Here is a 14,647-nt window from a genome sequence, read left to right as displayed (position 1 = left end):
ACAGGTGTAGTAGACCTTACTGTGAAATGCTGAATAGAACAGGTGTAGTAGACCTCACAGTGAAATGCTGAATACAACAGGTGTAGTAGACCTTAACAGTGAAATGCTTAACCAATAGTGCAAAAAAGGTATTAGGTGAACAATAGGTAAGTAAAGAAATAAAACAACAGTAAAAAGACAGGCTATAAAAGTAGCGAGGCTACATACAGACACCGGTTAGTCAGGCTGATTGAGGTAGTATGTACATGTAGATATGGTGAAAGTGACTATGCATATATGATGAACAGAGAGTAGCAGTAGCGTAAAAAGAGGGGTTGGCGGGTGGTGAGTTTGTACTGTATGCCTCTTTGGAATCCAACACCCAAAGACATCTCATTCAAATTTGCTGTTCTGCTATTTCAGAAGAAGAAGAAGCAGCACATGATGAGATCAGATTCAGAAGGTTTTTATTTGTGTCGTCGCTGAGGCATTACAACAGAATGTGGAACACTTAAAAAGGCTTTACATTTTAAAGTTTAAAAGAAGAACTGAGGTAAAAAACTAAAAACGTTCCAAAGTAGAACATTTTATTTTAAAACTGCAGAGCAGAGAAAGTAAAAAAATAAAAATAAAATCATAAATAAATACAAAAAACATTGTAGCTAAAACACCCGTTTGTTAAAATCTCTTGAAAAAGAGATATGGAAAAGTTGATTTTTATCTCAACTAGACTAACCTGGCTAAATGAAGGTTAAATGAAAATACACTCTACCTCACAAATGTTTTAGAACACCTACTCATTCCAGGGTTTTTCTTTATTTTTACTATTTTCTACATTGTAGAATAATAGTGAAGACATCAACACTATGAAATAACACATATGGAATCATGTAGTAACCAAAAAAGTGTTTAAAAAAATACAAATACATTTTACATTTGAGATTCTTCAAAGTAGCCATCCTTTGCCTTGATGACAGCTTTGCACATTCTGGGCTTTTCTCTTGGAAACCCTCTAAGTTATTGTCAATGTTGTTGGAAAATGGTCGAAGTAGCTGATTTCTGTTAAAAGTTACATTGTTTATTGTGAATAGAATGTTGGGAGTTTTCAACCACGGAAGCTTTAGAATTTCGAGGAAATCCCATGAAAGTGGATGAAGTTTAATAAGTTCAATACAAGTTTTTAATAGTTTTAAAAAGTATAAATAGTTTTTAAAAAGTTGTCTGAAATAATAATGTCAGAAATAATTCGTATAGCCACACTTTTTCACAAGCCACACTAATAAACATTTTGATGCGTTCCACTTATATTCACGGACGGTTTTAATTTAAATCAATACTGATATTGGTAGTAAATATACTGTAAGAGCGTTGGACTAGTAACCGAAAGGTTGCAAGTTCGAATCCCCGAGCTGATAAGGTACAAAATCTGTCGTTCTGCACCCTGAACAAGGCAGTTAACCCACTGTTCCTAGGCTGTCATTGAAAATAAGAATTTGTTCTTAACTGACTTGACTAGTTAAATAAAGGTAAAAAAATTAAAATATATATTTTTTAAAAGCAGTCAATGATCACATATTAAAACATGTTAAAGGTACATTCTCTGTCACACTGGTAAATGTATAGCCTAGATTTCCATTCTCACTGGTTTTTACACATTTATAATAACACATGATTCCTTATTCCACATGGTGGCTAGTTTAACGTTGTGACGATACCATAGGGAAGGAAGGAAGGAAGGAAGGAAGGAAGGTGCAGAAAGTCAATCCTAAAAAAAAAATTTAAAAAAATGCTACACATTTGATGCAATACTTTACAGCAGAATGTTTCAGTCAATATGACTCAGTAATAAACGTTTTGATTAACCTGAGACTAAATGTGGTTCAGGGACTTTTTAAAGAAAAGGTCCTGTGTGCCTTAGAGCGTGACGCTTGCAAGCTCAGCCAAGGTCAGAAACAGGGGTTTGCTTCCCACTGGGACTACCACCCATACAAACAAAAATGTATGAAAAGCAGTACTCTCAGTCACTTTGGATAAAAGTTAAATGCCACATATTATATTGTAATGATGAAGTCCTCAGAAGTAATTCTTGAAGGTGTTCTTTCAGAACTAAAGAGTAGGACCAGAGACTAGACTAGTAACGTAGAGAGCAGGTCCTCAGGACCCATAAACTTTAGTCTCACGGTCTTCCACAATGACACAGTCCCAGATATTTGGGCTTTGGAGGTTATTAGAGGTTAGGGTTAGTCACAGAACTCTGGCAAATTCTGATTGGTCCAGGCTCAGGGTCATGGGTCAGTGTTTGCGCCTCTTAGAGACCAGGTACTCCTCGATGTAGTTGAAGAGCAGGTCCAGCTCTCCCATTGCCTTATACAGGCCCTTATCCTGCATCTAGACACACAGGAAACAGACACTCAGGTTAGAGGAACCACACACACACACACGCGCCATATGTGCGCACACACACACACACACACTCATTCAACTCACTCCCTGAGAGGCTGAAGGAGACTTACCTTCTTATACGAGGAGATGAACTCGTTGATGTCAAACGGTTTCTTACAGGAGAAGTAGTTCCTCTGTAGAGCGAGAGAGAGAGAGAGAGAGAGAGAGGGGAGAGAGAGAGAGAGAGAGAGAGAGAGAGGGGAGAGGGGGGGAGAGAGAGAGAGAGAGGGGAGAGGGGGGGAGAGAGAGAGAGAGAGAGAGAGAGAGAGAGAGAGGAGAGAGAGAGAGAGAGAGGAGAGAGAGAGAGGAGAGAGTGAGAGAGAGAGAGAGAGAGAGAGAGAGGGGAGAGGGGGGGGAGAGAGAGAGAGAGGGGAGAGGGGGGGAGAGGGAGAGAGAGAGAGAGAGAGAGAGAGGGAGAGGGAGGGAGAGAGAGAGAGAGAGAGAGAGAGAGAGAGAGAGAGAGAGAGAGAGAGAGAGAGAGAGAGAGAGAGAGAGAGAGAGAGAGAGAGAGATTAGGATTGTTATAGTAGTAGACTGTTGCACCACGCAGCAGTATTGGATGCAGAGTGCTGGCTGCTGCAAAAGTATACTGGGAACACAAAACACACATTCTCTCGTTCTCTCTCTCACTGTCTGTCTGTCTGTCTGTCTGTCTGTCTGTCTGTCTGTCTGTCTGTCTGTCTGTCTGTCTGTCTCTTTCTCTCTCTCTCGTTCTCTCACTGTCTGTCTGTCTGTCTGTCTGTCTGTCTGTCTGTCTGTCTGTCTGTCTGTCTGTCTGTCTGTCTGTCTGTCTGTCTGTCTGTCTGTCTGTCTGTCTGTCTGTCTGTCTGTCTGTCTGTCTGTCTGTCTGTCTGTCTCTCTCTCTCTGTCTGTCTGTCTGTCTGTCTGTCTGTCTGTCTGTCTGTAGCGTGGGAACAGTAGGTTTGTTGGATGCTGTGTACGTTAGGAAGTAGCCGTGTTGTGTGTTTTGGGGTTTAGACCGCCAGCTGGCTCCTAAATCGGATGTTTCTGACGAGGCTTGTATATTACTACTATGTCATACAACCTGACAGAGCTTTAATGACATGAAACACAACCATGGAAATATCATCTCAACAATATCCCTGTGACCTTAACCAAACCACATCATGACACTTTCACATCATACACTCAGAACGCTTTCACAGGATATAGGACCAGGCTATATAGGACCAGCTTATATAGGACCAGATTATATAGGACCAGATTATATAGGACCAGATTATATAGGACCAGGCTATATAGGACCAGATTATATAGGACCAGGCTATATAGGACCAGGCTATATAGGACCAGATTATATAGGACCAGGCTATATAGGACCAGATTATATAGGACCAGATTATATAGGACCAGATTATATAGGACCAGACAATATAGGACTATATAGGACCAGATTATATAGGACCAGATTATATAGGACTATATAGCACCAGATTATATAGGACTATATAGGACCAGACTATATAGGACCAGATTATATAGGACTATATAGGACCAGATTATATAGGACCAGATTATATACAGTGCCTTCAGAAAGTATTCACATTTTGTTGCGTTACAAAGTGGGATTTAAAATGCATTGCATTGTCATTTTTTGTTAGTGGAAGATACATTTTAAAATGTATAAAAAAAAAAAAATGCATGAAAAATACAACACATATCTTGATTAGATAAGCATAGAACCCCCTAACAGCAGAGAATGTATGGCCAGTCTATATATCGGTCCAGTCTACATATCGGTCCAGTCTACATATCGGTCCAGTCTACATATCGGTCCAGGCTACGTATCGGTCCAGTCTACATATCGGTCCAGTCTACTTATCGGTCCAGGCTACGTATCGGTCCAGTCTACATATCGGTCCAGTCTACATATCGGTCCAGTCTACGTATCGGTCCAGTCTACATATCGGTCCAGTCTACATATCGGTCCAGTCTACTTATCGGTCCAGGCTACGTATCGGTCCAGTCTACATATCGGTCCAGTCTACATATCGGTCCAGTCTACGTATCGGTCCAGTCTACATATCGGTCCAGTCTACATATCGGTCCAGTCTACGTATCGGTCCAGTCTACATATCGGTCCAGTCTACATATCGGTCCAGTCTACGTATCGGTCCAGTCTACTTACGCATAGGACGATCTCTTTCTTCAGCTCGTGGAAGATGTTTCCGATGGAGTCGATGGGAGATTTAAAGTGGTTGTTCTGCGTTCTGTTGTTCATGGCGGTGGGCAACACCGTGTCGAGGTAGAACTTCAGGATGCTGTCCATAGCGTGACACCCCACCGGGCTCTGAAGAGGAAACAAACCTCATTAATATCACACCGACAGGGAGAGGAAGAGTAACTAACTAACTAACACTAACTGAAGAGAAGGACATTTATACTGAGGAAACTATCCAGCAACTCTTGGAGTACATTGGAAGTTGATTTCAAAAATTACATCTCTGTTAATAAAATCAACACAAATTGGCATGGAAATACTACAGTAGAACTAGTATAACCATCAATATAACCAGTATAACTAGTATAGCCATCAATATAACCAGTATAACTAGTATAGCCATCAATATAACCAGTAGAACTAGCATAGCCATCAGTATAACTAGTATAACCATCAATATAACCAGTATAACTAGTATAGCCATCAGTATAACCAGTATAACTAGTATAGCCATCAATATAACCAGTATAACTAGTATAGCCATCAGTATAACCAGTAGAACTAGTATAGCCATCAGTATAACCAGTAGAACTAGTATAGCCATCAGTATAACCAGTAGAACTAGTATAGCCATCAGTATAACCAGTAGAACTAGCATAGCCATCAGTATAACCAGTAGAACTAGCATAGCCATCAGTATAACCAGTAGAACTAGTATAACCATCAGTATAACCAGTAGAACTAGTATAGCCATCAGTATAACCATCAGTATAACTAGTATAACCATCAGTATAACTAGTATAACCATCAGTATAACCATCAGTATAACTAGTATAGCCATCAGTATAACCAGTAGAACTAGTATAGCCATCAGTATAACCAGTAGAACTAGCATAGCCATCAGTATAACCAGTATAACTAGTATAACCAGTAGAACTAGTATAGCCATCAGTATAACCAGTATAACCAGTATAACTAGTATAACCATCAATATAACCAGTATAACTAGTATAACCAGTATAACCATCAGTATAACCAGTATAACTAGTATAGCCATCAGTATAACCAGTAGAACTAGTATAGCCATCAGTATAACCAGTAGAACTAGTATAGCCATCAGTATAACCAGTAGAACTAGCATAGCCATCAGTATAACCAGTAGAACTAGTATAGCCATCAGTATAACCAGTAGAACTAGTATAGCCATCAGTATAACCAGTATAACTAGCATAGCCATCAGTATAACCAGTAGAACCAGTATAGCCATCAGTATAACTAGTAGAACTAGTATAGCCATCAGTATAACCAGTAGAACCAGTATAGCCATCAGTAAAACCAGTAGAACTAGTATAGCCATCAGTATAACCATCAGTATAACTAGTATAGCCATCAGTATAACCAGTAGAACTAGTATAGCCATCAGTATAACCATCAGTATAACTAGTATAACCATCAGTATAACTAGTATAACCATCAGTATAACCATCAGTATAACTAGTATAACCATCAGTAGAACTAGTATAGCCATCAGTATAACCAGTATAACTAGTATAGCCATCAGTATAACCAGTATAACTAGCATAGCCATCAGTATAACCAGTAGAACCAGTATAGCCATCAGTATAACTAGTAGAACCAGTATAGCCATCAGTATAACCAGTATAACTAGCATAGCCATCAGTATAACCAGTATAGCCATCACTATAACTAGTATAGAAAACTCTATCCTGCTGTTAGAATAGACAGAATAATGTGAACTCACCTTCAAGTGGTGTAGAATGCCTTCGTCCAACAGGGAAGTCTCCAGCTCGTCATTAGCCTCCTGTAGACAACAAACAGCCCAGTTTTTAGACTCTGTTCCCTGACGCTTGTTTTGTCTCAAATCAAAGTTTGTTCATCACGTGCACAGGATATAGTGAGTGTAAACGGTACAGTGAAATGCTTACTGAAGGCTAATATATCTATGTTTCTTCCACAATATGCATCAAGTCTCTCTGGCGTCGTGGTTAGTTGCCTTACTATCAATTCCTTATTTTTTTTCCTCTCTTTTTTTTTTTTTTTTTGCTGTCAAAAACTGAAACTGAAGTCATTATTTAGGACAGAAGCGTCTACTTTTACTAAACAAATAGTTTGAACAACAATGTAATATGTCTTGCTGGGATTTGACCCAATTAGCTGTCGTCAGCGAGTGTTCTGGTCCCCGAGATCTTCTCTCTACCCGTTGAGCTACTGTTCAGGTGACGTTTAGAGGTCGGCGTTTCGAAAGGAACTTGGAATCAAAGTTAGCGCTCGAACACACAGCGAAAATCAATGGGATTTTGTAAACCACGTGATCAAACGAAGCTCCGGACGATCATTGATCAAGCGGTAATGTTACTTTGAAACTAGTTATCGGGAGCTCCGGTATCAATCGTCCCATCGATTACCAAGTGCTATAACAAAACAGATGCTGCCTGCATTCTGATTTTCATTTGGTTGTCATGGCAGGGGTCAGAGACAGTCAGTAGAGAGAGAGAGAGAGGGAGAGAGACCACTGCCCATGTTGAGGCACAGGGCGAGGATCAACAGGTCATCAGAGTTACAAGGCAGTCTGGTAAAGCAATTTACCGCAATTTACATCATCTTGGCTCGACTGTAGCCTGACTGTAACAAACGTCGTTGGCTGCGTTCTGATTTAATTTGGTTGTCGTGGAGATTGAAGGCATGGCTGCGCTCAACAATTGATACAAAGCAGTTTGAACCATGTTGCTGTCTGTCATATCCACCAGGACAAAACCCGCTTCCCAGAGATAGAAAAACAATATGCCTCAATAGGTATTTGGTGCATTTAAGTGAATTGAGACTAAAAATCTGAGCCCTCTCTACCATATATACACACAAAGACCCATCTTTGTATAAAGTTGCAACCGGTTATTGACTGTTATTGAATATGTATGTTTTTTTTTTTTAAAACCTTTTTAACAATAACTTTCGGCATGTATAAATTAAAAATCTCTAGGAATAATATTGACTGAGGTGTCCCTTTTTGGAAAACGAAAAAAATAATTCCTGGCAGGGCCTAGTTTTATAGTTTTATTTTAAGGAGGTGGAGTTTTTTTAAATTGTGAATGACAATGATTTGTTGCTATGTGTTTCTGAAGTCTTTTGTTTGAGCTTGTTGGTGACTTTCTGAACTGTTAAGAGTAAGAACACAGTTTAAAATAATAAGAAAAATATTAAAGTGTTTCAGTTGTGATATTGACAAAATTATCAGAATTTTTTTTTTTTTTTGGGGGGGGGGGATGTATTTTCCCTTAAATTCACCAGATATAACCATTTCATAGCTATTTGTGTGTATGTATATATATATATATTTCTCACGGGGGGCATGGCCCCGGACCCCCCTAAAGAGAATTCACACTGGAACCAAGTGACCCTGACCCCCCCCCCCCCCCCCTCCCCAATATCCAACACAAAGTTATGCCCTTGACTTACGTAGTAGTATAGTATATATGTAGTACTTACATATGTAGTATAGTGTACAGAGAGAGAGAGAGAACTTACATAGTAATCTCTGATGGTGGAGAAGGATGTGCGGAGTTCCTTCAGTCTGACGGGGAAGCCCTCTATAAAGGAGCAGCAACGGTCGGAGCACGGTGCACGTCTGCACTGGGCATGCTCACACTGCAGCGCTGCAACCAGCAGCACGGATAGGAGGAGAGAGGAGTAGGAAGGCATCCTGGAGTCTACTGGTGCTGCAGTCTATTGTTACCACAGTCAACTGGGTACTACACTCTACTTCTGGTTCTGGTGTCTGTCTCCTGGTAAGTGGAGTGCGCCGGGTCGTGGTTGTCCTCTTGAAGAGTAGACAGGAGAGTATGTGTAACTCTGGCCTAAAACCCCTCATCATTTATACCCTGAGAAACGCCTCAAACTGTTTCCTCCTGTGATGCGAACACAGTCGGTCATGTGATCTGGTGATGGGGGTTAGAGGGAGGGAGTTCCTGGCAGCACTAGGGTTAAAACATCTCACACTTGATGTTTTATGATGCAACATATTCAGTCATTTACATGTTTATTGCGTTAGGGAAAGTTCTGTGTGTGTAATGAGAGACAACTCACTCCTCCCTCCCTTCCTTCTCATTTCATATTCACTCATGTTCTTTAAGAACCTTGGACAGAAATAGAGAGATGGAATAGATATTTATACATGAATCATTAACAAAAAAAAATTCAAAAAAACTTGCATCTTCTGTTAAATTTGCTTTGTAAGTGTTTCTGTCCGTCACGGCAGCGTTCTGGTTTCTTAGGGTTAATAATGTCAAGGATGCAGCTACACTGAGTGGACAAAACATTATGAACACCTGCTCTTTCTGTGACAAAGACTGACCCAGGTGAATCCAGGTGAAAAGCTATGATCCCTTATTGATGTCACCTTGTAAAATCCACTTTAATCAGTGTAGATGAAGGGGGAGGAGGTATGATTAAATAAGGATTTTTAAAGAAAATTGATACATGGATTGTGTGCCATTCAGAGGGTGAACGGGAAAGACAAAATATTTAAGTGCCTTTGAACGGGGTATGGTAGTAGGTACCAGTCGCACCGGTTTGTGTCAAGAACTGCAATGTTGCTGGGTTTTTCCACGCTCAACAGTTTTTCCGTGTGTATCAAGAATGTTCCACCACCCAAAGGACATCCAGCCAACTGGACACAACTGTGGGAAGCATTGGGGTCAACATGGGCCAGCATCCTTGAGGAACACTTTCGACACTTTGTAGAGTCCATGTCCCCGACGAATTGAGGCTGTTCTGAGGGCAAAAGGGGGTGACACAATATTAGGAAATTCCTAATGTTTTGTCCACTCAATATATTTTAATTGTTATGTCTTCATATGACTAGCACTAAGGAGATTATTGTGGACTACAGGAAAAGGAGGACCGAGCGCGCCCCCATTCACATCGACGGGACTGTAGTGGAGCAGGTTGAGAGCTTCAAGTTCCTTGGTGTCCACATCAACAACAAACTAGAATGGTCCAAACACACCAAGACAGTCGTGAAGAGGGCACGACAAAGCCTATTCCCACACAGGAAACTAAAAAGATTTGGCATGGGTCCTGAGATCCTCAAAAGGTTCTACAGCTGTAACATCGAGAGCATCCTGACTGGTTGCATCACTGTCTGGTACGGCAATTGCTCGGCCTCTGACCGCAAGGCACTACAGAGGGTAGTGCATACGGCCCAGTACATCACTGGGGCTAAGCTGCCTGCCATCCAGGATCTCTACACCAGGTGGTGTCAGAGGAAGCCCCTGAAAATTGTCAAAGACCCCAGCCACCCCAGTCATAGACTGTTCTCTCTACTACCGCATGGCAAGCGGTACCGGAGTGCCAAGTCTAGGACAAAAAGGCTTCTCAACAGTTTTTACCCCCCAAGCCATAAGACTCCTGAACAGGTAACCAAATGGTTACCCAGACTATTTGCATTGTGTGCCTCCCAACCCCTCTTTTTACGCTGCTGCTACTCTCTGTTTATCATATATGCATAGTCACTTTAACCATACATTCATGTACATACTACCTCAATTGGGCCGACCAACCAGTGCTCCCGCACATTGGCTAACCGGGCTATCTGCATTGTGTCCCACCAACCACCACCCATCAACCCCTCTTTTTACGCTACTGCTACTCTCTGTTCATCATATATGCATAGTCACTTTCACCATATCTACATGTACATACTACCTCAATCAGCCTGACTAACCGGTGTCTGTATATAGCCTTGCTACTGTTATTTTCAAATGTCTTTTTACTGTTGTTTTATTTCTTTACTTACCTACACACACACACACACACACACACATACCTTTTTTTTTTCTCGCATTATTGGTTAGAGCCTGTAAGTAAAGCATTTCACTGTAAGGTCTACACCTGCATCAATTCAATTCATTCAAACGGCTTTATTTATCCCCCTGGGGATCATTCTAACATTACGTTATTTAATGCAGGGTCGGCAACAGACTGATTAAAAATAAGTGATTTCAAATAATAATAATTAAAGATTTTTGGGGTTTTTTTGTTTGAAAAAGACTGTAAAATCCCCAAGAATTCGGCCAAAAAAAAAGTTCTGTTCCCAAAAGTATTCCCACAAATAAAAAGAGAAGCTGTATGTGATTGTGTCTCAATGTAATCTAGGTATGAAATTATTGTTATTTTCAAAATACAATCTCTTTTTTTGGGGGGGGGGGCTTGCTTGTGGTCAATTTGCAGTGAATCTAGTGGCCTACCACTGATTTAAACGCTGCTGTCTAGGTTTGTTGAGCTCTCTGTGTGTAATATTATATGTTTCTGATAAATTATCTCACGTTCACTACAGTTTAATAACTAATAAACATATTCAGACATTTTCTACAGTGTTTCTGATTAAAGTCCTCAAATGTCTTTTTTTGTTTACAAATATTGGGATGTTTAGATTATTTGCTGGATTGCGACAAGGTTGGATTAGACAGTGAGTGACACAGTGGGGAGAAGCATCAAATATTTGAAATAACCGAAATGTATTTTACTTTTTGCCCTTGCACTACACAGCTGAGAGAGAGAGAGAGAGAGACAGACAGACAGACAGAGAGACAGACCCAGAGACAGACCCAGAGAGAGAGACAGAGAGACAGACAGACAGACAGACAGACAGACAGACAGAGAGACAGACCCAGAGACAGACCCAGAGAGACAGAGAGAGAGGGGGAGTCAGAAAGATGAGAGAGACTCAATGAGGATAGACTTGCTATTGAGAAAGGCTGTTGTTGGCAGACCTGATTCTCAAGAGAAGACAGGCAAAGTGCACACTGCACTGTATATCGTCATAATATGGCATTTGAAATGTCTTTATTCCTATTGGAACTTTTGTAAGTGCAATGTTTATTGTTTAATTCACTTTTATTTCTTATCTATTTCACTTGCTTTGGCAATGTTAACATATGTGTCCAATGCCAATAAAGCCCATTGAAAAGAGAGAGAGAGAAAGAGAGAGAGAGAGAGAGAGAGAGAGAGAGAGACAAAGTGATGTCTTCTCTTGTTCTTCTCTCCATCTTATCTTCTCTCCATCTTATCTTCTCTCCATCTTATCTTCTCTCCATCTGTCAGAGCCGATCTTGTTCTTATAATGTTCAGTGGTAAGTGATGACGGCTATTGCTGGATTATCTATAGGTCAGAGTTGTAGGTGAGAAGAACACATGACACCGTTATGATTAAGCATTTCTGATCAACAAGCTAATGACGTAAAATGCTTATGTTAAACCACACACACACACACACACGCACGCACACAGTGTGCAATAAAGAGTCGAGTGATAAATGCTGAGCAAGCCTGAGTATGTCTGTATACCTGAGCTTGTAACACATTCTCTATCATAAGACCTGTTCACTGAGGCACAAACATGGCCTCCAACATCAAATCAAATCTAATTGTATTTGTCACATGCACCGAATACAACAGGTGTAATAGACCTTACAGTGAAATGCTTTACTTTACAAGCCTTTAACCAACAATGCAATTTTAAGAAAAATAAGTGTTAAGTCAAAAATAGATAAGTAAAAATGTTTAAATAATTAAAGAGCAGAAGTAAAATAACAATAGCGAGGCTATATACAGGGGGGTACCGGTACAGAGTCAATGTGCAGGGGCACCGGTTAGTTGAGGTAATATGTACATGTAGGTAGAGTTAAAGTGACTGCATAGATAATATACAGAGAGTAGCAGCAGCATAAAGGGGGGAGGGGGGGGGACAATGCAAATAGTCTGGGTAGCCATTTGATTAGATGTTCAGGAGTCTTATGGCTTGGGGGTAGAAGCTGTTTAGAAGCCTCTTGGACCTAGACTTGGCGCTCCGGTACCGCTTGCCGTGCGGTAGCAGAGAGAACAGTCTATGACTAGGGTGGCTGGAGTCTTTGACAATTTTTAGGGCCTTCCTCTGACACCGCCTGGTATAGAGGTCCTGGATGGCAGGAAGCTTTGCCCCAGTGATGTACTGGGCCGTACACACTACCCTCTGTAGTGCCTTGTGGTCGGAGGCCGAGCAGTTGCCATACCAGGCAGTGATGCAACCAGTCAGGATGCTCTCGATGGTGCAGCTGTAAAACTTTTTGAGGATCTGAGGACCCATGCCAAATCTTTTCAGTCTCCTGAGGGGGAATAGGTTTTGTCATGTCCATTTCACAACTGTCATGGTGTGCTTGGACCATGTTAGTTTGTTGGTGTTGTGGACACCAATGAACTTGAAGCTCTCAACCTGCTCCACTACAGCCCCGTCGATGAGAATGGGGGCGTGTTCGGTCCTCCTTTTCCTGTAGTCCACAATCATCTCCCTCTGACCTCCTCCCTACAGGCTGTCTCATCGTTGTCGGTGATCAGGCCTACCACTGTTGTGTCGTCTGCAAACTTAATGATGGTGTTGGAGTCGTGCCTGGCTGTGCAGTCACGACTGAACAGGGAGTACAGGAGGGGACTGAGCACGCACCCCTGAGGGGCCCCTGTGTTGACTGCCTCCCTCTGTCTGTTAAATCTATTGTCTTGTCCGTTCACCTTCTGAATGACACACGTACACAATCCATGTCTCAATTGTCTCAAGGCTTAAACACACAAAACATGTTCCTCTATTCAACATTTGAAATGAATTAAAAGACACTCTTATCCATCATATTTTTCTCCATACTGGTCCCCCATTGGAAGCGAACCCGCAACCTTTGCGTTGAAAGTACCATGTTCTACCAACTGAGCCACACAGAATTGACAGCCGACCCCGTGGTGGTGACGGTGGTGGTGGTGGCTGTGGTGGTCGTGGTGGTGGTGGTGGTGGTGGCTGTGGTGGTGGTGGTGGTGGTGGTGGTGGTGGTGGCCGTGGTGGTGGTGGTGGTGGTAGTAGTGGTGGTCGTGGTGGCTGTGGTGGTCGTGGTGGTGGTGGTGGTGGCTGTGGTGGTCGTGGTGGTGGTAGTAGTGGTGGTGGTGGTGGTGGTGGTGGCCGTGGTGGTGGTGGTGGTGGTGGTGGTGGTGGCCGTGGTGGTGGTGGTGGTGGTGGTGGTAGTGGTGGTGGTCGTGGTGGTGGTCGTGGTGGTCGTGGTGGTGGCTGTGGTGGTTGTGGTGGTGGTCGTGGTGGTCGTGGTGGTGGCTGTGGTGGTTGTGGTGGTGGTGGTGGTGGTGGTGGTGGCCGTGGTGGTGGTGGTGGTGGTGGTGGCCGTAGTGGTGGTGGCTGTGGTGGTCGTGGTGGTGGCCGTGGTGGTGGTGGTGGTGGTGGTGGTGGTGGTGGTGGTGGCCGTGGTGGTGGCGGTGGCCGTGGCGGCGGCAGTGGTGGCGGTGGCGGTGGCGGTGGCAGTGGTAGTGGTGGCGGCGGCGGCGGTGGCAGTGGTGGTGGTGGTAGTGGTGGTGGTGGTGGTGGCGGTGGTGGCCGTGTGCTTACCGACCAGCAGGAGTGGGCCGTGGTGGAAATGGTGAGGGCCAGGAATGACATACAGCTGTCCAAACTAAAGCAGGTCATTGAGGAGAACGATGACAACTTTGCCAATGTGGCATCCATCAGCCTTCCAATAACTGAAGAGGTAGTAGGTATCTATGAAACACATTTACATGGTGCCTTTGGAGAGAAACAACAGAAACACAACTAGCAAAACTGAAACCTACTGACTTGTGTCATGGCTGACTTGGCTGGTCTTTCAGCAGGTGTTTCAGTCTTTCAACAGGTGTTTTATTCATTACCAGGTGTTTTATTCATTACCAGGTGTTTCAGTCTTTCAGCAGGTGTTTTATTCATTACCAGATGTTTTATTCATTACCAGGTGTTTTATTCATGACCAGGTGTTTCAGTCTTTCAGCAGGTGTTTTATTCATTACCAGGTGATTCAGTCTTTCAGCAGGTGTTATATTCATTACCAGGTATTTTATTCATTACCAGGTGTTTTATTCTTCACCAGGTGTTTCAGTCTTTCAGCAGGTGTTTTATTCATTACCAGGTGTTTTATTCATGACCAGGTGTTTCAGTCTTTCAGCAGGTGTTTTATTCATGACCAGGTGTTTC

General features: G+C 42.4%; 1 protein-coding gene across 1 annotated transcript; it reads right to left on the bottom strand.

Moving 5' to 3' along the window:
* Positions 1-257: 257 nt before the first annotated feature.
* Positions 258-8,448, bottom strand: il10 (interleukin 10). The gene is made up of 5 exons (XM_045705802.2): positions 8,147-8,448; positions 6,366-6,425; positions 4,571-4,732; positions 2,493-2,555; positions 258-2,367 (listed from the first exon to the last, which is right to left on the bottom strand). Exons 1-5 carry the CDS (start codon positions 8,318-8,320, stop codon positions 2,272-2,274), a joined length of 555 nt encoding a protein of 184 aa, XP_045561758.2. The 5' UTR covers positions 8,321-8,448; the 3' UTR covers positions 258-2,271.
* Positions 8,449-14,647: the final 6,199 nt, after the last annotated feature.

The sequence above is a fragment of the Salmo salar genome, chromosome 22, assembly GCF_965601325.2.
Source record: "Salmo salar chromosome 22, fSalSal1, whole genome shotgun sequence".
Classification (NCBI taxonomy): Eukaryota; Metazoa; Chordata; class Actinopteri; order Salmoniformes; family Salmonidae; genus Salmo; species Salmo salar.
The sequence above is the reverse complement of the archived record's forward strand: the minus strand, read 5'-3'. Positions and strand labels throughout refer to the sequence as shown.